Source organism: Penicillium cinerascens (genome assembly GCF_028974065.1).
Source record: "Penicillium cinerascens strain IBT 15544 chromosome Unknown contig_1_segment0_segment0, whole genome shotgun sequence".
NCBI lineage: Eukaryota > Fungi > Ascomycota > Eurotiomycetes > Eurotiales > Aspergillaceae > Penicillium > Penicillium cinerascens.
This window is the reverse complement of record NW_026695287.1, coordinates 3,863,607-3,886,131: the sequence shown is the minus strand read 5'-3', so window position 1 is coordinate 3,886,131 and position 22,525 is coordinate 3,863,607. Positions and strand designations below refer to the sequence as shown.

General features: G+C 51.6%; 13 protein-coding genes across 13 annotated transcripts; 6 read left to right on the top strand and 7 right to left on the bottom strand.

The window, feature by feature from the left end:
- Positions 1 to 190: 190 nt before the first annotated feature.
- N7498_003004 (uncharacterized protein) lies at positions 191 to 2,160 on the bottom strand (the record flags this gene model as incomplete). Its single annotated transcript, XM_058450066.1, has 3 exons — positions 191 to 853; positions 903 to 1,709; positions 1,762 to 2,160. 3 exons carry the CDS (start codon positions 2,158 to 2,160, stop codon positions 191 to 193), a joined length of 1,869 nt encoding a protein of 622 aa, XP_058312410.1.
- Positions 2,161 to 3,554: 1,394 nt separating this feature from the next.
- On the top strand, positions 3,555 to 4,382 carry N7498_003003 (uncharacterized protein; the record flags this gene model as incomplete). The annotated part of the gene is made up of 1 exon (XM_058450065.1): positions 3,555 to 4,382. One exon carries the CDS (start codon positions 3,555 to 3,557, stop codon positions 4,380 to 4,382), a length of 828 nt encoding a protein of 275 aa, XP_058312409.1.
- A 498-nt stretch (positions 4,383 to 4,880) lies between these two features.
- Positions 4,881 to 5,955, top strand: N7498_003002 (amidohydrolase family protein; the record flags this gene model as incomplete). Its single annotated transcript, XM_058450064.1, has 2 exons — positions 4,881 to 5,182; positions 5,241 to 5,955. 2 exons carry the CDS (start codon positions 4,881 to 4,883, stop codon positions 5,953 to 5,955), a joined length of 1,017 nt encoding a protein of 338 aa, XP_058312408.1.
- A 422-nt stretch (positions 5,956 to 6,377) lies between these two features.
- N7498_003001 (zinc-dependent alcohol dehydrogenase) lies at positions 6,378 to 7,951 on the bottom strand (the record flags this gene model as incomplete). The annotated part of the gene is made up of 5 exons (XM_058450063.1): positions 6,378 to 6,656; positions 6,709 to 7,289; positions 7,357 to 7,584; positions 7,658 to 7,753; positions 7,840 to 7,951. 5 exons carry the CDS (start codon positions 7,949 to 7,951, stop codon positions 6,378 to 6,380), a joined length of 1,296 nt encoding a protein of 431 aa, XP_058312407.1.
- An 837-nt stretch (positions 7,952 to 8,788) lies between these two features.
- N7498_003000 (cupin domain-containing protein) lies at positions 8,789 to 9,400 on the bottom strand (the record flags this gene model as incomplete). Its single annotated transcript, XM_058450062.1, has 1 exon — positions 8,789 to 9,400. The coding sequence occupies one exon, from the start codon at positions 9,398 to 9,400 to the stop codon at positions 8,789 to 8,791; it is 612 nt and encodes a 203-aa protein (XP_058312406.1).
- A 1,806-nt stretch (positions 9,401 to 11,206) lies between these two features.
- N7498_002999 (uncharacterized protein) lies at positions 11,207 to 12,210 on the bottom strand (the record flags this gene model as incomplete). The annotated part of the gene is made up of 2 exons (XM_058450061.1): positions 11,207 to 11,492; positions 11,540 to 12,210. The coding sequence occupies 2 exons, from the start codon at positions 12,208 to 12,210 to the stop codon at positions 11,207 to 11,209; spliced, it is 957 nt and encodes a 318-aa protein (XP_058312405.1).
- Positions 12,211 to 12,555: 345 nt separating this feature from the next.
- On the bottom strand, positions 12,556 to 13,397 carry N7498_002998 (E3 ubiquitin-protein ligase MARCH; the record flags this gene model as incomplete). The annotated part of the gene is made up of 2 exons (XM_058450060.1): positions 12,556 to 12,663; positions 12,711 to 13,397. 2 exons carry the CDS (start codon positions 13,395 to 13,397, stop codon positions 12,556 to 12,558), a joined length of 795 nt encoding a protein of 264 aa, XP_058312404.1.
- A 200-nt stretch (positions 13,398 to 13,597) lies between these two features.
- Positions 13,598 to 14,593, top strand: pre8 (proteasome core particle subunit alpha 2; the record flags this gene model as incomplete). The annotated part of the gene is made up of 5 exons (XM_058450059.1): positions 13,598 to 13,641; positions 13,690 to 13,709; positions 13,760 to 13,810; positions 13,861 to 14,424; positions 14,475 to 14,593. The coding sequence occupies 5 exons, from the start codon at positions 13,598 to 13,600 to the stop codon at positions 14,591 to 14,593; spliced, it is 798 nt and encodes a 265-aa protein (XP_058312403.1).
- A 241-nt stretch (positions 14,594 to 14,834) lies between these two features.
- N7498_002996 (uncharacterized protein) lies at positions 14,835 to 15,503 on the top strand (the record flags this gene model as incomplete). The annotated part of the gene is made up of 1 exon (XM_058450058.1): positions 14,835 to 15,503. The coding sequence occupies one exon, from the start codon at positions 14,835 to 14,837 to the stop codon at positions 15,501 to 15,503; it is 669 nt and encodes a 222-aa protein (XP_058312402.1).
- Positions 15,504 to 16,050: 547 nt separating this feature from the next.
- On the top strand, positions 16,051 to 17,001 carry N7498_002995 (uncharacterized protein; the record flags this gene model as incomplete). Its single annotated transcript, XM_058450057.1, has 1 exon — positions 16,051 to 17,001. One exon carries the CDS (start codon positions 16,051 to 16,053, stop codon positions 16,999 to 17,001), a length of 951 nt encoding a protein of 316 aa, XP_058312401.1.
- Positions 16,994 to 18,183, bottom strand: N7498_002994 (uncharacterized protein; the record flags this gene model as incomplete). The annotated part of the gene is made up of 5 exons (XM_058450056.1): positions 16,994 to 17,152; positions 17,210 to 17,763; positions 17,808 to 17,860; positions 17,906 to 18,092; positions 18,138 to 18,183. 5 exons carry the CDS (start codon positions 18,181 to 18,183, stop codon positions 16,994 to 16,996), a joined length of 999 nt encoding a protein of 332 aa, XP_058312400.1.
- A 182-nt stretch (positions 18,184 to 18,365) lies between these two features.
- On the top strand, positions 18,366 to 19,634 carry N7498_002993 (MOSC domain protein; the record flags this gene model as incomplete). The annotated part of the gene is made up of 1 exon (XM_058450055.1): positions 18,366 to 19,634. One exon carries the CDS (start codon positions 18,366 to 18,368, stop codon positions 19,632 to 19,634), a length of 1,269 nt encoding a protein of 422 aa, XP_058312399.1.
- A 112-nt stretch (positions 19,635 to 19,746) lies between these two features.
- On the bottom strand, positions 19,747 to 21,517 carry N7498_002992 (nucleobase:cation symporter-2 family protein; the record flags this gene model as incomplete). Its single annotated transcript, XM_058450054.1, has 2 exons — positions 19,747 to 21,373; positions 21,426 to 21,517. The coding sequence occupies 2 exons, from the start codon at positions 21,515 to 21,517 to the stop codon at positions 19,747 to 19,749; spliced, it is 1,719 nt and encodes a 572-aa protein (XP_058312398.1).
- Between the last annotated feature and the right edge of the window lie 1,008 nt (positions 21,518 to 22,525).

Genomic DNA, 22,525 nt, shown 5'->3' with positions numbered 1-22,525 from the left:
GGTGGCTTCCCGTGGATTAAGGTGTCGAGTTGTCCGTGGGTAACCCCCGACCCCGGTTCAGTTTTGGGTTCACGATAAACTCACTTTTTGTTATTCGAAAACGAGGCGTATATGGGTAGCATTCACATAGAGTCATTATACATAGTCTCATAAATCTACACGAACACAAGACGCCAACACCAAAGCCATGTCAAGCGTTACCAAGATCCCGACTCGGAGCCATGTCCTCCCTCTCGTACAAAATCTCCGGACTGACATCCCTCCTTAGAACATACCTCTTCAGGAAATATGGAATCTGCCTCAACCCATACCTTGCATGGAACCGCGTAGGTACCGAGAAAACCTGATCCAGCTCCTCGAGCGTCTTATTCTTCGTCTCGGGCATAAACAACAAAACAAGCCACCACCCAACAATATTCCACCCAGCGTACCACGCAAAACCACCCTGTGTAGTGAAAGCATATCGCAGTGAAGGCCAAGTAACACCGAGAACAAAGTTGAAGAACCAGGTAGTCGCCGTCGCGAGCGCCATTCCGTACGAGCGGACGTAAAGCGGATACGCTTCTGCGGAGTATGTGAAGGGGACGGGACCTTCGCCGGGGGAGTAGACTATGCCGAAGAGGTATGTGCCTAGAACGATGCAGCCTATTCGGGCGGCGTGGCTGGATTCAGGGATCCAGAAGGAAAAACCCGTGAAGAACATTGCGACGGACATGAGGGGAAACGTAGATAGTAAGAGGTTGCGGCGGCCGAAGGTGTCGATTGTGTAGATTGCCGGGATTGCGAAGAGCCAGTTGATGACGCCCCAGCCGAGAGAGGCTGCTAATGCGGAAGCTGGAGAGAAGTTTGCTTCCTGTTTTGAGGGTCAGCATATATAGAATTCTGGTAGTGGACTGAAGTACCAGAAATATTTCGCTTGAATAGTACGCGATCACGTTAACCCCACAGAATTGCTGCATGAACATGACCAATTCCGACGCGATCATCGCCCGACGGTTACGCGGGACAGTAATCAGTTCCAGTAGCTTATTCTGACCGAGGACCATGGTATCCTCGGCTTCGAGGAGGACGTGCATGTAGTACAAGTCACGGGCCGCTTGGATCTTATGGTGACGCAGGGTACAAATGGACTGGTAAGCGCGAAAATATTGCTTCTTGCTCATATACCAGCGTGGCGACTCGGGACAGGTGAAGACGAAGCAGCAGACCACCAGAGCGGGAAACATGGCAGAAGCCATCATTAGACGCCAATTGAGTCCGACGATGGCAGAGGTATCGGACACCTGGTAGAAGATCAGGTCTGCGGCGTACCCGAGCATGATCCCAAAAGCCGTCCACATCTGCCACTGCATAACGAGAGCACCACGGATTGCTGGCGGCGCTGTTTCGGCGGCGTAGACTGGCACAGTCGCTGATTTGGGGCCGATGCCAAAGCCCAGCGCGAAGCGGGCGACGAACATTGCCCACCATGTTGACACGAAGCCCTGCCAGAGACAAGCAATGGCCGAAAAGCAGCACGTTATGAAAATTGTTCCTCGGCGACCGAACCAATGGTTGAATGGGACCGTGAGCCAGCACCCGACGAGGGCACAGCAGAGGTATGGTGCGGCGTTGACAAGGCCGACTAGCCAGGTGCTTCTCGAATCGTCGCCGGCGATGCCGAATTGGTGTTTGTACCAGATTTGGGCTCCGTTTACTACAGTTTCATCCTCCAGGCTGTCAGCACATTCATCGTCACACAGATGACAAACAGTGACTTACCATTCCCTGGACGGCCGCAGACAGCGAACACAGCGCAATAACCGCATACATTTTCCATGGCTGCGACCAGCGATGCGCAAACTCGCGACGCAGAACCTCCTTCTCCTGATCCGTCAATCCCGACACACGATCATATTTCTCAGGGCTCTGGGCAAGCACAGCACCCAGCCCGAAAGCGCGAATATCCGATTCATCTCCAATTTCATGAGCGATCGCAAACCTATGACCCCGTTTGCGCAGTTCAGCGTGGCTATACCCAGCCAACGGGTTGGAGAGTTTAGCGTTGATGTTCCGACGAGCGCGCTCAGCAGCAGTACCAAACGTGCGCTGCGGCACGAATTGGGGCTTGGGGACGGTCTCGTGCTCCTCGAGCATCCCTCTGCCTGGTTTGGCGAACATGGTGCGCAGAGGGTATAGAAAGACAAGTCAGATGCAACAGCAAAGGGGACTCGCCAGATCACGTCGATCTGAAAGAGTACCACATCGACCGGTGCTGAGGGATTGCTGGGGCCAAACCCGGATCATCCTGCAGATGGGTTGATCCCGGTCGATTCCACTTGATCCCGGGCAACGTCTGTGGTGGCTGGTAGTGTCGGTGACGGCCTCGGGCGTACACCACTAGTAGGGGCCGGGCTATGGTTTGTCGTGACTTCGGTGAGATGCGCGGAGTTATCACATCGAGAGGCTCCGCGCTCCGCGCCTCGGTGACGCCAATGCTGACGGGGAGTCTGACACCAGCCTCCACCAACCTCCATGCGGGGCGTCGATCACCCCGGACCCCAGACCCCCTTTGAGATGCCTAGGCATCTTTCAAGGGAATCAAGATCCTTAGCCCCTGGCGGCTCTAGTGACGCGCCGTTGTGTGGCGCCCTAGCGTCAGGCTCACACTACCCCGTACCTGCGAGCTGCGAGCTCTTTCTTTCTCGAACTACACCCTATACATCATCTATTTTTACCCCGCACAAAGCATTCGCCGCGGACTATAATATGCCCCGTGTTACCAGTAGTTCTCCCGAGTAAGCATATGAGAAAATTGCAACGGAGATGGAAGCCATTCGCCTGATCCGGGAAAGAACGCCAATTCTTGTTCTCGAGATACATGCCTGGGGTCCCTCCATGGAAAATTTACTCGACAGTTCAAGAGATACCCTGGCGGAATGCCCCTAGCAGCAGGCTAAAGCGCAAGCATAGTCGCAGCTTGCCAGGTCTTCCCGCCCGCAAGCTGAAGAGTCATACCCAGAGGGAACCATTCCGCCGGACCTGCCTTATTTGAGGGTTGAAATGAGGCATCGTTCAAATTCCAGAAGATGGAAGATGGTATTGGGCATGCGACATTTACAGCCGGCTATCTTGTGACGGTGGAGGAGGAGGAGGACGAGGAGATGTATTGCTGAGCACATAGTAAAACATTCCTGTATTCACCGAGGGAATGGCTTATACTAAATCCATAAGGAGCTAGAACTCAGCCGGACGTTCGCCGCATCCCATTCGAGGACCAATCTTCAGACACGCGGGAATAACACTTAGCCATGAAGTGATTGGGCCATCCACGATTAATGACGTCCAACCATCCGCGGCGTTCGCCACTCGAGCTATTGGCGTCGAGTAATTGGAGTACCATTCATCCCACGCGCGGTCGAAAAGTGTTATGCCCGTTTAAGCTCCGCCGCAAAACTCTCCCCCTTTCCCCCCTCCCTTACACGCCCACCATATAATCAGAACAAAAATCCCAGCGCCACGCCACGAGCTGCACCCGCCATGCACCCCAGGAGCCGCACCCCACCCTGCCCAATATGTCCGACGCCGAGAAGGGGCCGACGGCTATATTCCAAGTTGGGTCCAGCAACCAGGCACTGGGGATATCCGTGGTCACATTCATGTCGATCGCATTATACAACGCCGTCGAGCTAGCAGTCCTGATCCCGCTCAGTTTCCGCCGCTATCGCAGCCTCTACTTCTGGGCACTCCTCACGTCCAGCACGGTGGGAGTAATCCCGGCCACACTCGGGCCAACATTCCAATACTTCTCAATGACGCCGCTATGGTTAGCGGTGCTCCTATCGAACCTCGGTTTCGTGATGATGGTCCCGAACCAGTCGATCGTCCTCTACTCCCGCCTCCATCTCGTCTCACAAAACCTGCGACTTCTGCGATTTGTGCGGTGGCTGATCATCCTGAGCATATTCGCGATCATCATCCCGACAGTAATCCTAAACGTAGGCTCAAGCTACGTCCCAACCACAAGATGGGTCCGAGGGTTTCAAGTCATGGAACGAACCCAACTCACCTGGTTCTCGACGCAAGAAACACTCATCTCAACGATATACATCTACGACACAATCCGGATCATCCGCCTCGGTCCCAGTGGCGACAAGCGGCGCCATAAGATATTGTACGAGTTGCTGGCGGTGAATGTGATTGCGATTGCGATGGATATCGCTCTGGTGGCATTGGAGTATCTGGGTTTTTATTTCACGCAGGTTATTCTGAAGGCCATGGTCTACAGTATTAAGTTGAAGTTGGAGTTTGCGGTGTTGGGGATGTTGGTTTCGCTTGTGAATGCTCGCGGGTCGCAGCAGGTGAATTGGCAGGCTGAGTGTACTTCGTCTGGGTATTCATGAGCTGTAGAATATCTCACATTACAGATAATAATTACAGACAGGAACTGAGTGGGACATTTCTGTTTAAAGATAAAAAAAAAACATACAAAAAGTACGAGTGGATCCTTGCGGGAAAATATTTAACAGATGGCTAGAGATCATGGTCTCGGCACGAATCTTCCGAGTGTCGGGAACCCCTCAAACTGACGATCGTGGCGTCACTAGATAAGTTCCCGAGATACTATCAGACGGCGTTAGATCCATAGTAACACAAAGAACGAACACCGTCGGATAGGACACCACGCCCCACAGAGCCGAGCCGCGCCGCAAATGCGGAGGTGGAGCTCAGGTGTTAGGCCCGACGCCGTCGGATGCGAGCCGATTCTCTCCTTCCGACATTCTCGCGCACGAAACCCTCGGGGTAAAAGTAGAGGCAGTTCCGAAGGTGCGGGGCAAGCGGACATATAAAACAAGGTTCTATCTTACGGTCACCTCATCACTTATACACACCACCTCAAAATGCTCGGAAAGATCGCCCTCGAAGAAGCCTTTGCGCTTCCCCGTTTCAAAGAGAAGACACGCTGGTGGGCAGGACTGTTCGCGACAGACGTGGACAAGCATGTTGCCGAGATCAACGACGTTGACTCGATCCGGCTGAACTTCGCCGAGAAGCACGGCGTCGGGCTGCAGATTCTCTCATACACTGCGCCGGGTGTGCAGGATATCTGGGATCCCAAGGATGCACAAGCTCTGGCTGTGGAGATCAACGATTACATTGCGGAGAAAGTAAAAGCGCATCCTGATCGATTCGCCGCTTTTGCGTATGTCCCACTCCCACCTCTCACTGTATATATTCCAAGCTAACCGGTCCCTACTCAGAACACTATCCATGCACGACCCCAACGAAGCAGCTCAAGAACTCCGCCGCTGCGTAAAAGAGCACGGCTTCCTAGGCGCCCTCGTCAACGACACGCAACGCGCCGGACCAGACGGCGACGACATGATCTTCTACGACAACGCCAAGTGGGACGTATTCTGGGCAACATGCACCGAACTCGACGTCCCACTCTACCTACACCCGCGCAACCCCACCGGAACAATCTACGAGAAACTCTGGGCTGACCGGAAATGGCTCGTGGGACCACCCCTCTCCTTCGCACAGGGCGTCAGCCTGCACGTCCTGGGCATGGTCACGAACGGAGTCTTCGACCGCCACCCATCCCTCCAAGTAATCCTCGGCCATCTAGGCGAACACATCCCCTTCGACATGTGGCGAATCAACCACTGGTTCGAAGACCGGAAGAAGCTTCTCGGATTACAAGAGACATGCAAGAAGACAATCCGCGAGTATTTCGCGCAGAACCTATGGATCACAACCAGTGGGCATTTCTCAACGACGACGTTGAATTTCTGTATGGCCGAGGTTGGCGCGGACCGGATTTTATTCTCGATTGATTATCCCTTTGAGACGTTCGCTGATGGATGTGACTGGTTTGATGCGGCGGAGTTGAATGAGGTTGATAGGGTGAAGATCGGGCGGGAGAATGCGAAGAGGTTGTTTAAGCTCGGGCCTTACAAGGATAGCACTGCTTGAAACCAGCGTCACAATCTACACTCTTCGATCATTTTTTCGAACCCTATCTGCCAAAGCACAGTAGTCTGTTTTCAGAATTACCGGATCATTCTTGTCGTCGGAAATTGTATTGTTTTATACAGAAGTAACCAGAAATACACTCCTGGTAATTTGCTGGAGCTGAGCTACTTGGGCATAAAGGGTTTAATGGTGAGAGGCGGTAATAAAACATCGGAAGGACCAGTTCTCTTCTTTAGACAATATTGATGTCCTCCCCTCTACTTGTCTTTTCACTGCCACGAGGCACAAACTTGAAGCAACCTCAAAAGCTATATTTTCCACAATCTTGTTATTTGAGCGTCGAATGCATAATGCCATTTTAGATTCGAACGCGTGTGAAATAATGAAATTTTTGGGTAAACTTTTATGCAGCACAACGAAGCTCAGAGTTTTGTCAAGGCAGGAGCTCCTGGTGACGGAGGCGCAGAAAACTTTGTCTGGACGAAAATCTTCTGGACACCCGGTTCACGCCTATTGTATAGCTCATAAACCTTGTCCATGTCCTCGAGCTTGAACCGGTGGGTGACCATATGGAGTGGCTGAATTCGCTCCTCCTGAATACACTTCAAGAGGTCGTGCCAGTATTTTTGCACAGGAGCTTGTCCATTACCAGCGAGATGGACCCCGGTCTCCATCATGGAGCCGATGTTGAAATGGTTGCACTAAAATGCCACGTTAGTGAAGTTGTTTTACCATAGGAAAGGTACCACACACATAACCGGTATACACGCCGGTGACACCACAACGCCCGAATCCACGGACGGAAGTAATCATCTCGTTGAGGAGTTCAGACGTATCCGTTTCCATGCCCAGAAGTCTTTCAAAGTAATGGGCCCATCCTTTCGTATACTCACCGGCGGCACACTCAATTGCCACATCGGGTCCGCGGCCGTCGCACATTTTCTTCAGAGTCGAGGTAACAGTCTCGCCCTTCGGAAGGTTCGTATACTCAATTGTCTCGAGCTTGGGTAGAATCTTCTTGACATGCTCTAGCCGCCATTTTCCCAGTCCACCGTCGATAAGGATAACCCTTTTGGCGCCATGGAAGAAGCTGAATTCAGCGGCCATTTGTCCAACTGGGCCACCTCCCCAAATTGCTACAGTATCACCCTTTTCAACCCCAGTGTCAACAACGGCGTTCCAAGATGTTCCCAGAACATCAGAAAGGTAGAGACCCTTTTCATCAGGGACGTCGTCGGGCAGCTTAAGGAGGTTCACGTCCCCGTACGGGACTCGAACATATTCCGCTTGACCGCCAGCGAACCCCCCCGTGAAGTGGGAGTATCCAAACATACCTGAGACGGGCATTTAGTATAACAGCCTCACCAAAAATCGGCGTAGCCATTTGAAAAAGAAACGTACCGGCTGTTCGACGCCCATATAACTGGCTGGCATGCTCGCTCGAATTAGTCCGCTCACACATTGAGGACAACTTCTTCTTGCAATAATAACAATCTCCACAGGCAATTTGGAAGGATGCCACAGCGCGTTCGCCCACTTTGACCTTCTTGACTGCCGGTCCCACGGTGTCGACAATACCGCAGAACTCGTGGCCGAGGATATCATCTTTTTCGAGATCTTCGATGGCCTCTATAGATCGATAACGGATATCGCATAAGCATATCCAGCGACACTTCATTGAATGTTGAAAGTCACCACATACCGTGGAACAGGTGTAAGTCACTTCCACAAATAGTACTGCCCGTCACCCTAAGTATGACATCTCCTTGATCGATGATCCTCGGGCGAGCCGTATCCACTATAACAAATTGTATTAGCAGAAAAATCGAATTATGCTGGGAAGCACAAAATGAAATAAAGGCCGCGGTGGGCAGAATGACTGACCAACTTTAACCGAATTCTTCCCTTGCCAAGTCAAGGCTTTCATCGTATGGCTTGGATCGCCCATTCCCCGAGCCCCGTAGTTGCTAATGTCCGTAGTGATCGAGGCACACATTGTGTATTTTCCGCACAGAATTTCCGTTCGAGTTGATTCCCGGATACAATAATGTTCTTCGTTTTAATCAATTAACCTTCAGCCGAACGCCTCCGTTTTTATATAGCATAAGCGAGGGAAGAGGAAAGCGAGGCGCGTTCGGTTTTACTGACATCATCCTTAGGTGTCTGTGTTTACGTCACTATGTTCGTATTTCAGCCAAATTTGTGAATCGAACGGAAACTTAGGAAGTTAAGATCGTGGATCTCATCTTCACGTCATCTGCGCCATTTAAGTATTTTATAAGGAATTAGTAGTCACACCCCACGTGATTCTTTAAGTGTCTACCGGGCAGAATTCTGAGTTTTTCGTTTTTGTTAAGAAATTTCTTCTTTTTGACGATAGAAATGATTCTTTTTAGGCCTTTACTAAACCCCTAGCCATTATCTGACGAATTTTCTTTTTCAGTGAAAAGAAAAAAAGTATACAGGCCTGGATATTTGTAAGAAGAGACTTGTAACTAACTTAAAACCTTGTTAAAAATAGAATTTTAGCCTCTTTTTGAAAGTAAGAACTTTTAAAAATTAAATAATTTGTATTCATAGGTGCTAAAGTAATAAGTATATTAGTTTTCATATTTTAAAATTAAAAAAAATTGAAATACAAAATGGTGGTTTTTGAACAACTCGAGGTAAAAGAAACGCGATCAATAAAGGCGGTAAAGAGACTGTTCCCTCCGCCACGTAGATACCTTAAAAATCACGTCTGGCTTTTGGGGATAGGGGGGTTACTTTTCCAAGTCCTTCATACGGTTATTTAAAGTTCTGCGGTTCGAGCGATACACCACTGCTGGGTAATTTACGACTCACGCAGAGACAGTGTCAAGTCCTGAGCAACGACCTTGTTGCCTTCCAGTCGCACCTGCTCGATAGGCTGAAAGACGAAGAAGACGCGTAAAACACCATTGTTGTCTTTCTTTTCAGTTATATTCCGCCAAGCATGAGCCGTGCCTCGTTGAACAAACACGTCACCCTTTTTCAGTACTTTCTTCTCGTCGGAATCAAGAACTAATTCTGTAGCGCCATCAATGATGACACCATAATCGAGGGTCTCTGTTCGGTGCATCGGGACCCAAGTGTCTGGAGGCACCTCGATAATTGTGCAGGAGGTGCCTCCTGGCGGATTCAAGGGCGATGGATCCGAGAGCTGAGAGTGATAGTGCTTAATGTCGAGGTTGGCTTTGGACTCTGGGACCGCAGAAGTTGGAGGGGAAAGCCCTTGCACGGGAAATGTACTCGTGTTATAAGCCAGAGCATAGTCTGACGTTGGGGGCTTGCCGGGGGGAACCGGGAACCCGGTGAACGATACCTGCTCCCCAACCGCGTCGGTAAAGATAGCTCGGCCGCTTTTAGGATCATGGGTTGTTATGATCCGACGAACTGGCTGGGGATTCCTTTGTCCGGTTGACATATCGAGGTCAAGATCAAGGAAGAATTGGGTGGATGCTTAGATCGGGCTGTCTTGCATTAACACTGAGAAATATGCCAAATTTGAGTCCAGAAACACTCGACACTTATATTATCAGTTCCGTGAGGCATATGACTAAAACGTTAGATCACCGTAGAAGTCAGCAAGTTAATGATGAATCAATGTTTTCGTCATAAGACGAAGCTATCATTGTGACTTTCAATTATCCATGGATCGTTTTACCAAGGTCTGAAGGCCCGAGGAACGCTTTTCCGACATTAAACAAGTTCTTCTTTCCTATTCGTAATCTTGATCTAGACCAAGGTCGGCTGGTGCGTCTGGATATCTCCAGTGATGCGGGAGTGGATCCGACATCATGCCACACGTCCGGATTGAAAAGACTGACAGCCCGTCATCTTATACAGCACGTCCCGTAATTTTTGTCACCACCTATACTTATACTCTTCGATTGTTTCTCAATCCATAATTGCCAAGACACGCTAGCTTATATTAGGAGTTTTCCGCAGCATCCGTGTCAGTGAGTCTGTGTTATTTATTACCCAGATTACATTGTATTTAAAGCATGTATTAGCTTGTAACTTCAATGCATCCGACACCTCTATATCCCCCCGGGGCCCAATCTTCAAAAGAACCTCTTGAGGGACGGCGTATCTTAACAATCACGTGTGGTCGGACCGAGATGGCGTCAAATCTAGCTCCTTCAAAGCATGGGCTTATCTTTGACTGATCCGCAGTGGGGAGCTATCTATGTTGCAGATGGCGCACGCTGCTAGCTGCAATAGGGGTACCATCCTGAGAATCTTTTCTTATATATATTTGACAGCGTCAAAGGACCATCTAATCAAGGCGGATGTCCCCGCAGCATATAGTCTTGATCGACGCTCTCCGTGATTATCTCTTCGAAAAGCCCACTCTGTACCTTGACAAATTCACTACTCAAGCAACAAAATCAACCATCACTCCGCACGAGTAGAGAAGACATGCTCAGAGGCTAGTCTGAGGCTGACGTATTTGTCTCCGTATTCTCCAGACCCTACATCCCATTTAGAAATTCTTCGCTGAGATTAAACTCTCTATTCGCGGGCATTTGGAGTTTTCGTATTGGTTGAGCATCCCCATATAAGTTAAAAGCGTCTTCAGAAACCACGAATAGCTTTTCACTGGCTACCAGTGGTGGCTTGCTCCAAAATGTAACGAGTAAAACATTGGAATCATCGCATTCAAAAGTACCTAAGCACCGCCCTTATGATATTGCAAAAATGTGCGTATTCCTGTCCCGTGAACATCACACCGGCGACAGGAAATCGAGACAATTTGTAAACGTAGAAAGACAAAAATAGCAGTAATGACTCCCCTTCATTTATCAAACACGAGGAAAACCGTAAATTCAGGAACACGTGTGGACTAGTCGCATATGTGTTCGGAATCTATTCTTCCGGCCAAAAGCCTTCCCGCACTGAAAGCACTGGATCTCATCCGGCGATATATGCATAGACTCAATGTGTCGCCATAGACATGATTTCTGAGAGAACCTACCGGAGTATTTGCAGCCAGTCCAGCCGCATTGGGCAGTAAGTACAGTTAAGATGCCATACAAAATGTCGCTATTCCGGAGATCTCCTTTACACAGACTAAGCATCTCCGCATTAGGGTTCCAGAGACAACCGAAGAGTATAAGCGGTGCCACCGATGCTAAAACATACTGGAGGAATGCGCAAATGTGGAAGTAAGACTGAAGATTGTATCTGACATCAAACATATCTCGTTGTTTAGGTCGTGATGTAAAGGTTACAGTTCGCATGTCTCCATTGGCATTCCGATTGGGGCAAAGAAGCGGTCTCGCATTGCGCATAGGGCATTACGGTAAATTTTGTAGTTGTTGCAGCAGCGCGACAGGTATTCCCAGATGAGTTCGAGGTAGCGTGCTAAGTCGAGGCGGGCAGAGCCGGGATGTTCCTCTGCAGCGAGCTGGTCGCTGCGTAGTTTGAGGAACTTGCTGTAAACCCATTCTTCGTAGAGAGTGAGAAGCTGTAAGAGGAATTCTTGTTCTGAGGCACAGGGCTTGGTCAAGTTGCTGATGAAGGTTAGTCGAAGGAAGCGCGAGACCGAACAAAGTCTCACAAGAATACGACGCAGGCCATCTGGCGGAAGCGTTGCACCTGGACCACATCCTCCTGCTCGAGGGACTCCAGTATATCGACGACAGGCGCCGTCGCATCCACAGATTCCTGCACCTGGTTGTCGACGACCGCGATCCAGTCTAGGATGGAAGAAGCGACTACCGAGGCATCAGCTGTATCCTCGGGGTTGAGAAAGTCCTCAGATTGGCGAAATAAGACGCATTCCAGGCGAATGACATTTTTGATGACGGCTACGGAGCGAGCACGAGATTCTTTGCGCAGCTTTGGATTCGAAAGCAGGTCCTTTATGTCGTCAAGGGGGTTCTGCTGGGCCTCAGTCGGGACGAAACTTAGAGCGAGATGAGGATCGACTTGTTCAGAGCGGATCTCCTCCTTCAACGCGAGGGTGAACAGTTCCTCCCAGATTCGCTCGTCTGCGGAGTTGCCCAGGGCATCGTGGTACTCTGGGAATGGTTCACTGTCGTTGTCCGGGGTCTCGACGATTACGATGCTTGCCGAAAGACTGTCCGTTGAGAGACTGCTGTCATAAAGGGAGTCCTCAGCCTGCAGCGGCGACAGACTCGGGCAACTGTCCGAGTCAGAGCCGAGGGTGAGCTGGGTGCGCACGGCGTCGAGCAGTGCTACCTCGATAGGTGGCTCGAGTTTCATCATGGTGGAAGTACGAGAAGAGATGGAAGAGATGGAGAGGAAAGATGGAAGATGAAAAAAGTTGATTCTGGCTAATGGAGTTTACCACCGCTCAATCTGAAAAGTCGTAAGAAAAGTCGTGAGACAAGGACGTATTCATTGAATTGAGAGATGGTTATGCCTTCCCCTCGACATCTGACTGGTAAATGAAGCAAGAGCACGACGAGGAACAAAACGTTCCAGTGTCGCGCAACAAGCCTCGCAGACAAGACGACGAGAGTTAATGAAGGCAACATGATTCTTCGCACATCGACTAATCAGCGTGTCATTGGTACCCGAAGGTAGGACACGGCAACTTAAGTAGTGCGATCATTCAGTTTTCATATCCTCATCCTCTGGCAGAGGGACATCCATCACTCTCTCGCCCGCTTTTTCTAGTGTTCGTCTACTCCAGGACCGTACACCTTTGTAAACAGCCTGAGCAAGTTAGTAATGACCGAGTGATCTTGTTGCTCGATACATACCCAGAGAAAAGTACCCACGCCGACGACGATGACCAGCCAGTTGAGGGACCGGGCCCGGTCTCGTCCTGTGGTGCGGCCAGCCATGATCCCCGAGCGCGGGCCCCAGAACGGAGAAAAGACCCATAGGGACCTCACAAAGGACAATAAACCGAGAGAGGCCAGTCCCTTGACGAGATGGGCAATCCACGAAGCTTCTTCAGTAAGCTCGTCTTCCAACTCTGCGTAAACATCGTCGAGAGGGCCGAGGTACAAATCAAGGATGGGGTCAGCAACAAAACCAAGAATGAAAACTGTAAAAAGCAAAATGGCGATGGTGAGGAGGAGCTGTGTGCCAGCACTACTGATCCACCTCGCCCAGGTCAGACGTTGTAGCCGATACTGAAAGCCGCAGGTCGGGCACTGCCAGTAGTTCCTCGCGCCGTATCGGGGGTCTGCGTGCCGCCATATCTGCAGGCAGTTCTCGTGCACATATCGCGAGGAGCCTTTGCATCGGCAGGGGCGGAGCAGACGACCGGACTCTTCTGATTCATAAACAACGCGAGGTCTCTGGAGGAATTCCGAGGGCTGGAAGGTAGGCAGGACAGATTCTAGACAGATCCGACAGACTCGAGGAGGGTAAGCCGCGTCTGTCGATTCTGTTGAGTCCTGTGTAGCCGACTCTGGCTGAGCTGTCGCGGCATCGGACATGGGAGAGGTGAAGAGAGCAGAAAGTGCGTGAAAAAGCAGCTCCACTTGGAGCATTTATTGGCAGCAGCCGGCTAACCCGATGGAGTTCACCGCCTTTGGCAGCTCGCACCTGAGCTTCCCCCAAACGTCACCCTCGTCTGCCTACATCCTCATCTTTTAATCTGTCCCCTTCGCCGTGATTTTCCAACAGAAATCAAATCATGGCTGACCGTTACTCCTTCTCCTTGACAACCTTCTCGCCCAGGTATGTACCTCCACCTTGATAATTGGGTGACGACTAACACATCAACAGCGGCAAGCTGGTGCAGATTGGTAAGATCAACAGACCGGGTCCAAAGTGCAATCATTAATCGAATCAACAGAATATGCCTTGAATGCAGTCAACCAGGGTGTCACAGCTCTCGGTATCAAAGGTACGCCCGACCAATGACTCCGCTGGCCCTCCCATAACTGACCACCACAGCTACCAACGGAATTGTCCTGGCAACTGAAAAGAAATCCTCCTCGCCTTTGATCGACCCGCCCTCCCTCTCGAAGATTTCGTTGGTCACCCCAGATATCGGGATGGTATACGCCGGCATGGGCCCCGACTACCGGGTCCTAGTGGACAAGGCGCGGAAGGTGTCACACACTGGCTACAAGCGAATCTACAACGAATACCCGCCGACACGGATACTGGTGCAGGACGTGGCGCGGGTGGTGCAAGAGGCCACGCAGTCTGGAGGTGTTCGGCCGTACGGTGTCAGTCTGCTGGTTGCGGGCTGGGACGAGGGCGTGGAGCCGGAAGGTCAGGGCGGCAAGACCGGCGGTATCCTCAAGGGTGGTCCCAGTCTGTACCAGGTTGATCCCAGTGGTAGCTACTATCCCTGGAAGGCGACGGCCATCGGCAAGCACGCTACCAGCGCGAAGACTTTCCTGGAGAAGAGGTACACCGAGGGACTGGAGCTGGAGGATGCCATTCATATTGCGCTGTTGACGCTCAAGGAGACGATTGAGGGTGAGATGAACGGGGACACAATAGAGATCGGTATGTTTCCAGTTTGGGGGTTGAGGATCGAATGACGCTAACAGCAGCAGGCATTGTTGGCCCGCCGGCAGACCACCTGTTGGGCTACGAAGGTGTTGAGGGTGCGCAGGGACCTCGGTTCAGGAAGTTGACCAAGGAGCAGATCGAGGACTACCTGACCAACCTGTGAGGATGAGCTAGAACGGGAATGACTTTGTTGCAATGACCTAGCAAATGAGAAAATATTGAACCACACCAGACAGCGTTCCGCTCTAGTCCACTAATTCACTCCTCATCACATCCACATCATCTCCTTTCTCCAAGAACCCAAGAGACTTGTCGAACAGGGACCTCTGCAAGTATTTGCATTCCATTGAATCTCTCCTCATCTTGTCAATCTCCATCAACTCCAATTGTTATTACCCTGCCACATGCGTCTTGCCATCTTCTTCACCATCTTCCTTCTTATACCCACAAACCTGAAACCTCTAGTTTTCAGGACGCCCTTGAGTGACTCCCGCCCCGAGAGACGGCGGTGTCCAAAACAGAAGAAAGTGATCGTTACTGACTCTTCCTCGACATCGGCAAGCTCAGCAAGCAAGGACGACATGCGCAGCAAGGAAATGCCGATTGAGAAGAAAGTCGTCGCTTCCAAGCGTACCTCAAGGCTGACGGACAAGGAAACCGACGACGGAGATGAAACTCTAGTCAATACGAACCGCAAGATGAGGGCAGCCATGAACAGAACGAGGAGGAGACCAGCGATCAAGAAGAAGACGGTAGCAACAACGCACAGAATGAAAGCTGTGGCATTGGCCCAGGCCCCAGATCTTCCGTCGGTTCATGGCGATCGTGACATCAAGCCAGAGACATCGCCGATTCATAACATGCCCATGGAGAGGAAAACTCGACCTATTCCTATCACACAACGTCTAGATGACCCAGAGCCGAGTCTCGAAGACGCCTTCGACGCGATCTACTTTGTCGAGGATATGGCCAACACTGTGAGGGAAATCGTCAATCGGGTCGATCAGAAGTACCGTCGCCATGCTCGGTCCTTCTTCGACAAGAGATTCGGGAAACAAATCTGGAAGGACTGAAGACAAGGATCATCCATCTTTCGCGAAGGACGAGACGAGAGTGCTATTGATTCTTATTTGCATGCATTTTTCACTACGGATTGAACGGATTGATGCATTTCCTTTCGTTGCTGATCCGGCGTTGCTTTTTTCTACTGGTGTCTAGTTTCGAACTCATCTCTGTCTCACCGACGGGTTACTGCAGCGATACTTCACGAAGCCCGCCCCCGTAGCTCATATTGTAGTGCGACAATAGGGGAAAAAAAAAGAAAGGGTCAGTGACACCCCTGTCACGAATCCCAACAAGGAATCCCGTCTCGCAAAGCCATCACGAAGCCTCGGACCCCCAACCAGCGCTAGTAACAATGGCGTTAGCTAGATCCAATGATTGGAAGTTTCAATTTACCCCAGGTTTTGACCCCCTGGGTTGAATTCTGGACTCGTCTCACGCGTGCGCAAACAGGCTGCAATTGATTTCACTCTACAACCTCTGTACGACGTCAAGAAATGCCCCCCTGGCATAGGGCAGGTGAACCTGACTCCTGATTCTTCACTCAAACCTAGCAGCATGACCGACCCACCCCAAGATCTACTAGATGGGATCTCAGGCGAGCTCGCATCCGGAGGCGACGTACTCCAAATGATACTAGTAACGTTTATCGGACTATCATGCTACAACGTCGCCGAGCTGGTAGTGCTAGTGCCGGCTACATTCCGGCGCTGGCGGGGCCTCTACTTCTGGTCATTGCTTGCGTCGGGATGTATAGGCGTGGTGCCGTATTCGATCGGGTTCCTGATGAAGTTCTTCACGCGGGCTGATTCGGTGTTGTCGGTCACTGTGTTGACGGTTGGGTGGTGGACGATGGTGACGGGGCAGTCTGTTGTGCTGTATTCACGGCTGCATCTTGTGTTGCGGGATGAGAAGGTCCTGCGACGGGTGTGGTGGATGATTGTGATGAATGTCTTTCTGTTGCATGTTCCGACGACGATATTGACCTACGGGGCGAATATTGTGCACAGCGGGGAGATTGCGTGGGTGGACGGGTACAATATCATGGAGAAGATTCAATTGACGGGATTCACGATTCAAGAGAGTCTGATTTCGACGCTATATGTGATCGAAACGGTCAAGTTGCTTCGAATCGGCGCCGAATCGACGATACGTCCTGATGCCCGGTCGATTATGTACCAGTTGATCGGGATCAACTGCACCATCATCGCCATGGATCTGCTGCTGCTAGGGCTGGAATACGCCAATTTTTACGCAGTGCAGATCACGCTGAAGGGGTTTATATACTCGCTGAAACTCAAGTTTGAGTTTGCCGTGCTAGGCCGATTGGTGGACATCATTCAGGGTTCGCGACACCCGATCTCCATTGCCATTGCCGATACCCTGCCTCTATGCTCGTTCACACACCAGATGTCAGACCAACATGATGACCAGCCCGAGGTGGAGCCGAAACATAGGGAGATGGTAGAAGAGCGTTCGTGGAATCCGGGAGGCGCAATAATTAATTAGTATCGAGCAAGGCTTCTTCCATCCATTCGTATTCCCCTTCTGAGCCTTCGTCTTGGCTGTCGGCGATTTCATTCTCTGCTTTGCGCTTGCGGCTGGGTGTAGGGTCGGGTGATTTGATCTCGTCTTTTGTCTCGACCTCGTAAAGGCCGTCCTGTACGAGTAAGCATCCGCCCACGGCGAATATCCACAGTAGATATAAAGAACATACCGATTCGATTCGAAACGGCACGATAAACTCCGGCATTCGAACAGGCAGAGTCTTCCCACCACGCTTGGTAACCTCCGCAAACCTCGCATTAGGAAGATCGCGATACAAGACAATGCGAGTCTGCACATTAGTCTCCCAGGCACCACCCGCCAAAACAGGATGCAGAGTCGCGCGAGGCTGGCCCTTGATCTTAGTGTGGGTCTGATTGATCGCCAACACGGCAATATTGCGAGCCGCAAGGCGGGCGAGATGAGTAGCCAGCTCACTAGCGACATTCCATTTCCGATTGAGAAGCCATTGCAGCTGAGCCTTGTCGGTGATTTTGCCTTGGGTTAGGCGGTCTTTGAGTTCTGCGGCGTTGGGGAAGTAAGATGGGAAGAGACACGATACAGAGTCGATGACGATGAGGGAGGTTTCTTCCGGTGGGAACCCCTTTGGTGGACGCATTAGTAGTGCTAGAAGGTGCGGTAGTGTATGTGCCCGGAAGTGGATCATGTTGTCCAGGTTGGATGTCATTGCTTGTAGTCTGTGGGTCGGTAGGGGCGAGCCCGTGTCTGGGATGTGAGCCGGATGCCATAAACCAGGAGATGTAGCATACCGATCCAGACGACTTTTCCGCCATCGCGAATTGCTTGCGATGCAATGTTTAGACTGATCAGATTAGTATAATTCTAAAAGTATCGGCGAGAAACTCACGCGAAAGAGGTCTTGCCCGCGCCTGGCGGCCCAAATACCTCGGCCACCTGCCCGCGCAGGATGCCCGCGCACCCCTGGTCTAGATCATCTAGCGCCTCGTCCAGACGTGCCAATCCCGTGCTGATCGGGACTCTGGTGGCAGCAGAGGCGTTGAGAGATTGCGAGGCCGATATGGACACCACGGGTACTACTGTTGTCAGCGTCAGGCAGTTTCTCAAGGTTGTTGACTTACGCGTCTCCTGGCTGTCGAGACCAAGCAGGTCCTTATTGATGCTCATGGCTGGCGCATCGGTCACGAGAAACAGAACATCTCATTCACACCGTCTGGGACTTTTCCCTGGTCCCGTCGTTGATGAAGCAGTTCTCGTGTAGTCGAAAGTGGATCGATCGATCGGTGGGTCCGACACCGAGAAAACGCAACTCGCCTCCGAGATATATATCCAACTTTCACGACGACCTGATGTCAGTTCCTAGTGTGCGGGATGTCTCATTAGGAGACGTGTCCCTCATTCTGGTCATTCTAATCTGCTGCCCTCCATTACTGGCTCTATTCCGCCCAGTCCAATCCCATCCCAAAGGATGCCGAAGACTCGGTCTCCCGGAAGGGCAAAGCAACTTGGACGATGAATTCGATCCCAAATACAGCGCAGGCGTGCCAAACACATACGACTCAAAAGGCCGGCCAACCTGGCGCGTCAAAGCACTATTCACCTACCCGCTAAAATCATGCGGCGGCATCGAGCTCCAAGCCTCCGAAGTCGTGCCAACGGGTCTACAATACGACCGACAATTTGCCTTCGCCGAGCACAGCGCGGATGGCTGGAACTGTCGCACTCTGCGAAACGCAGGCTTTCAACGTCTAGCTCTGATCCATCCCGAGATCTGGGTGCCAGACCCATCAGCTCCAGGTTATAACTCAACCGTGCAAGGCGAGATGGTAATCTCGTACCCGCGCCTCGCACCGACAGGGTATACCGGCCTACTCATCAAGCTGTGCATGGCAGTGGGAATTGTCAATCCACGCCGCAGATTCCGCGTCCCACTCAACCCACCTCAGGGCAGCAAGTTCCTGTTCCCACTCCTCCCAGTACGAATCTGGAAAGACAAGCCATTGGCCTGGGACTATGGAAGTCTTCTACCAGCCTCGCTACACACCTACCTAGGCCTCGACCCAAAGAACTCGCCACTAAAACTCTTCCGCGCGAACCCAACACATACCCGCGAAATCCACCGCAACGCCCCACTGGCTTCAGACCTAGGCTTCCAACCCAACACAGCATTCGCAGACGCATATCCAATCCACCTCCTCAACCTAGCAAGCCACATGGACGTCGCAGTGCGCTGTGCATACGCGATTCCAAAACTGAGTATTCGTCGATTCCGCGCGAACATTATCACGCAAGGACCGGGTGCGTTCGACGAAGATGGTTGGAAACGGATGGCGATTGGTGGAGTCGAGATCCACGCAGCGTGTCGGACTGTGCGGTGTCGGCTCCCGAATGTGGATCCTGATTCTGGGGAGCGGCATAAGGCGGAGCCGGATCGGACGTTGAAGGCGTATAGGAGGATTGACGATGGGGATCGGACGAATGCATGTCTTGGAATGCAGCTTGTTCCTGCGATAGAGGAGTTTCGGCTTTGCGTTGGGGATGAGGTGGTGGTCTTGGAGAGGGGGGAGCATCGGTATATTAAGATGTTGGCGCCTGGGGAGAAGGCGGAGGGTGTTTAATCTACGGTGGAGGTGGAAGATTTGTGTAAAATAGAATAGAATAGAAATGTACCATACACTGAATGCGAAGGCTAAATGAGAACAGGGGTATAGATAAAATAAAGGTCGTTAACTAGGACTTGGAAGGACCTGCTGGTACGGGAGTTGGTTCCACCTCATCGGACTCGCTGGCAGTCCACACGGTCGGCGCATCGTCTGGCTCGTCGGGGATGATCAGGTTCAGAATGAGACCCGTAATGGCGGTCACAGCGAAGCCGTTCTCCATGATCAGATCGATGGCATTGAGCAGACCCTCCAGGGCATGGTTATCTCCATTGTAGGAGAAGAAATAGGACCACCAATCGGGGACCAGCGTGATACCCATTCCCAAGGCGAAACTAGCCGTAATGATGAAGCGGTTGCGGCGAGTGAAGTTGATGGTAGCGATGATGCGAATGCCAGATACGGCGACGCTACTGAACAAAAAGCTGGTCATACCGCCCAGCACGGCACTAGGAATGGAGACCAGGGCAGCGGCAAATTTGGAAAAGATGCCCATGAGCACCAGGAAGAAGCAGCAGCAGTAGCCGGCATTGCGGTTGGCACACTTGGTCAACGCGATGACGCCGTTGTTCTGAGCAAAGACGGACATGGGGCTGATAGTCATCAAACCAGCCAGCAAGCAGGTCATGCCGTTACCCAGGACACCACCCTGGATGCGCGAGTCAAAGGTAGCACCCTCGACCTGGAGTCTGGAAACATCACAAGTGGCAGTAATATCACCGATGGACTCCATCATGATAACCACGTACAACGCCAGTAGTGGTAGAATCAGCGGGGGGTAAATTGTCAACGGGAATGTCTTCACCCAGGCAAAAGACGCCACGGGGGCGGCATCGATACCCGACCTCTCGAAGTAGTTGCAGGCAGCCGCAACAATAGATCCGACCAGCAGACCGACCACGACAGCGCAACTCTTCAAGATCGGCGGACCGAAGCGCTCGCATATGATGATCGTGACAAACACGAGGAATCCCAGGCCAATGAACTCGGGACTACCCCACGGTAGAGCGTGAGGAGCATCAGCACTGGGACACATAGGCCTGGTAGATCCGCTCGGATAACACGACGAACCACCGCCCCAGTCCTGCATGGCCGATTTGATGAGTGTGGCACCGATAAGCAGGACGGTAGGACCAGTGACGAGTGGAGGAAAGACGCGGGCCAGCACGCTGCTACTCATGAAAGACAGACCGATCTCCAGCAACGCACAGAGACAAGAAGTACCCAAAAGAGCACCATAACCCTGCGGACAGGGCAGTTTAGTCCCATCAGAAGAGGTGGGGCAGTACCCCGACTTGTACATCTGGGAGAAGGCACCCTCGGCAACGGTGATCGTTGAGAAAGAAGTACCAACGACCGAAAGAAGACCGGTTCCGATATAATACTTTGTGCCCTTGACATGGAGGCGGAACATCTGGACAGCACTAAGAAGACCAGAAACAATCAACGAAGTCGAGACCAGATACTGAGAGAGTTCATCGCCAAAGTTGACGCCGGATGCACCACTTAGAATGATAGGCGGTGAAATAACACCCGCTAGCATAGCGAGCGCATGTTGAAGGCCCAGGATCAGAGCCAGTGCGACGGGCACACTATCCTCGAGGCCGAAGAAGGGTGCGGTTTTGCGGGCGCGCTTGGTGAAGGGCAATCGGGGAATAAACAGATACGCATAGTCGTATTCGCCGATGAGGCCATCCCTTGTTATCATTAGCAGTGCATACCGTGGAAGTCGTTCAACTTGAGTCATACCGAGTAGTGAACGTCCTGACGACTCGACGTAGTTTATTACTAAAAGGTCGCTTGGGCGCGTGATCGGGCCCGAGCTGATCGGGGCCGTCCATGATGATGATCAAGTCTGAAATTCAAGCTTGGCCATGAACCCCCGGGAAGACAGGTGCATATATACAACACCCAAAAAATTATTATTGAAGGTCTTCGTGGAGTGGAGAGTGTATCCGATAAGATGCCCAGGCCCGCATTAGCAAGAGGATCGCATAAGGTGAAGAAAGTAAAGTTCGGAACACGGACCCTCTTATCTGCCGTGGGGCAACTCCACCCACCAAGACACCACTTTGGGAGAACAGAGATAAGACATGGAATGTTTAGCCGCCGAATAGCCTTTCTACCATAGTAGTAGACTTTTGTCTCTCTGTCTTCCTTGTATGTCCACACGTGTGACGGTGGGTCTACGATGTGTCTGATAGGACCGGGTGAGGATCGGGGGCCCCCGAGCCGACGTCGAGATGACCGCTGACGAGACTCATTCGACGCCCCCGTATCATGGATATCTGGGGTTTATCTCTCTGGGCATTGAAATCTGGCGGAGGTTCCCGTGGACAGTGGAAGGCGCCGATTCTTATCGGCTGGGATTGGCTTTGGGGGAAGGTGTATCCTCATCTCTATATACGATGACGGAGCGAAGGACATGCCAAGCCTGACTTCCCTGGGCTCCCCAGCCTTGGGCTTCCCTGAATCATGCATGACCTTGGTAGTAGTAGGTTGGCTGCCAGGGCAAGTGCCACTGTATCACGTGTGTCCCTCGGGTTTATTCGCTAGCGAGTACGGAGTTGACATGTTCGCTTCATCTGCAGCTAATTCACTTCTGCAACCTCGGCGACCTTGGAGCAGGGGCTCAGCAGCCTTCTCCACGACTCGCGACCGGTTAAGAGGACATACATTATCTCATCCACGTCAATATGATGCTGTGGTTGACATTTACCCGACAGAGTGTTTGTAGTTTTCGTGAACTTTCTTGATTTGCCACCGTAGAGCCGTGACGCAGGTCCAGGGCCGTGCGATGGCCGTGCGAATAACCTCGAAAATGGCCGGACATGTGATCGGCAACAACT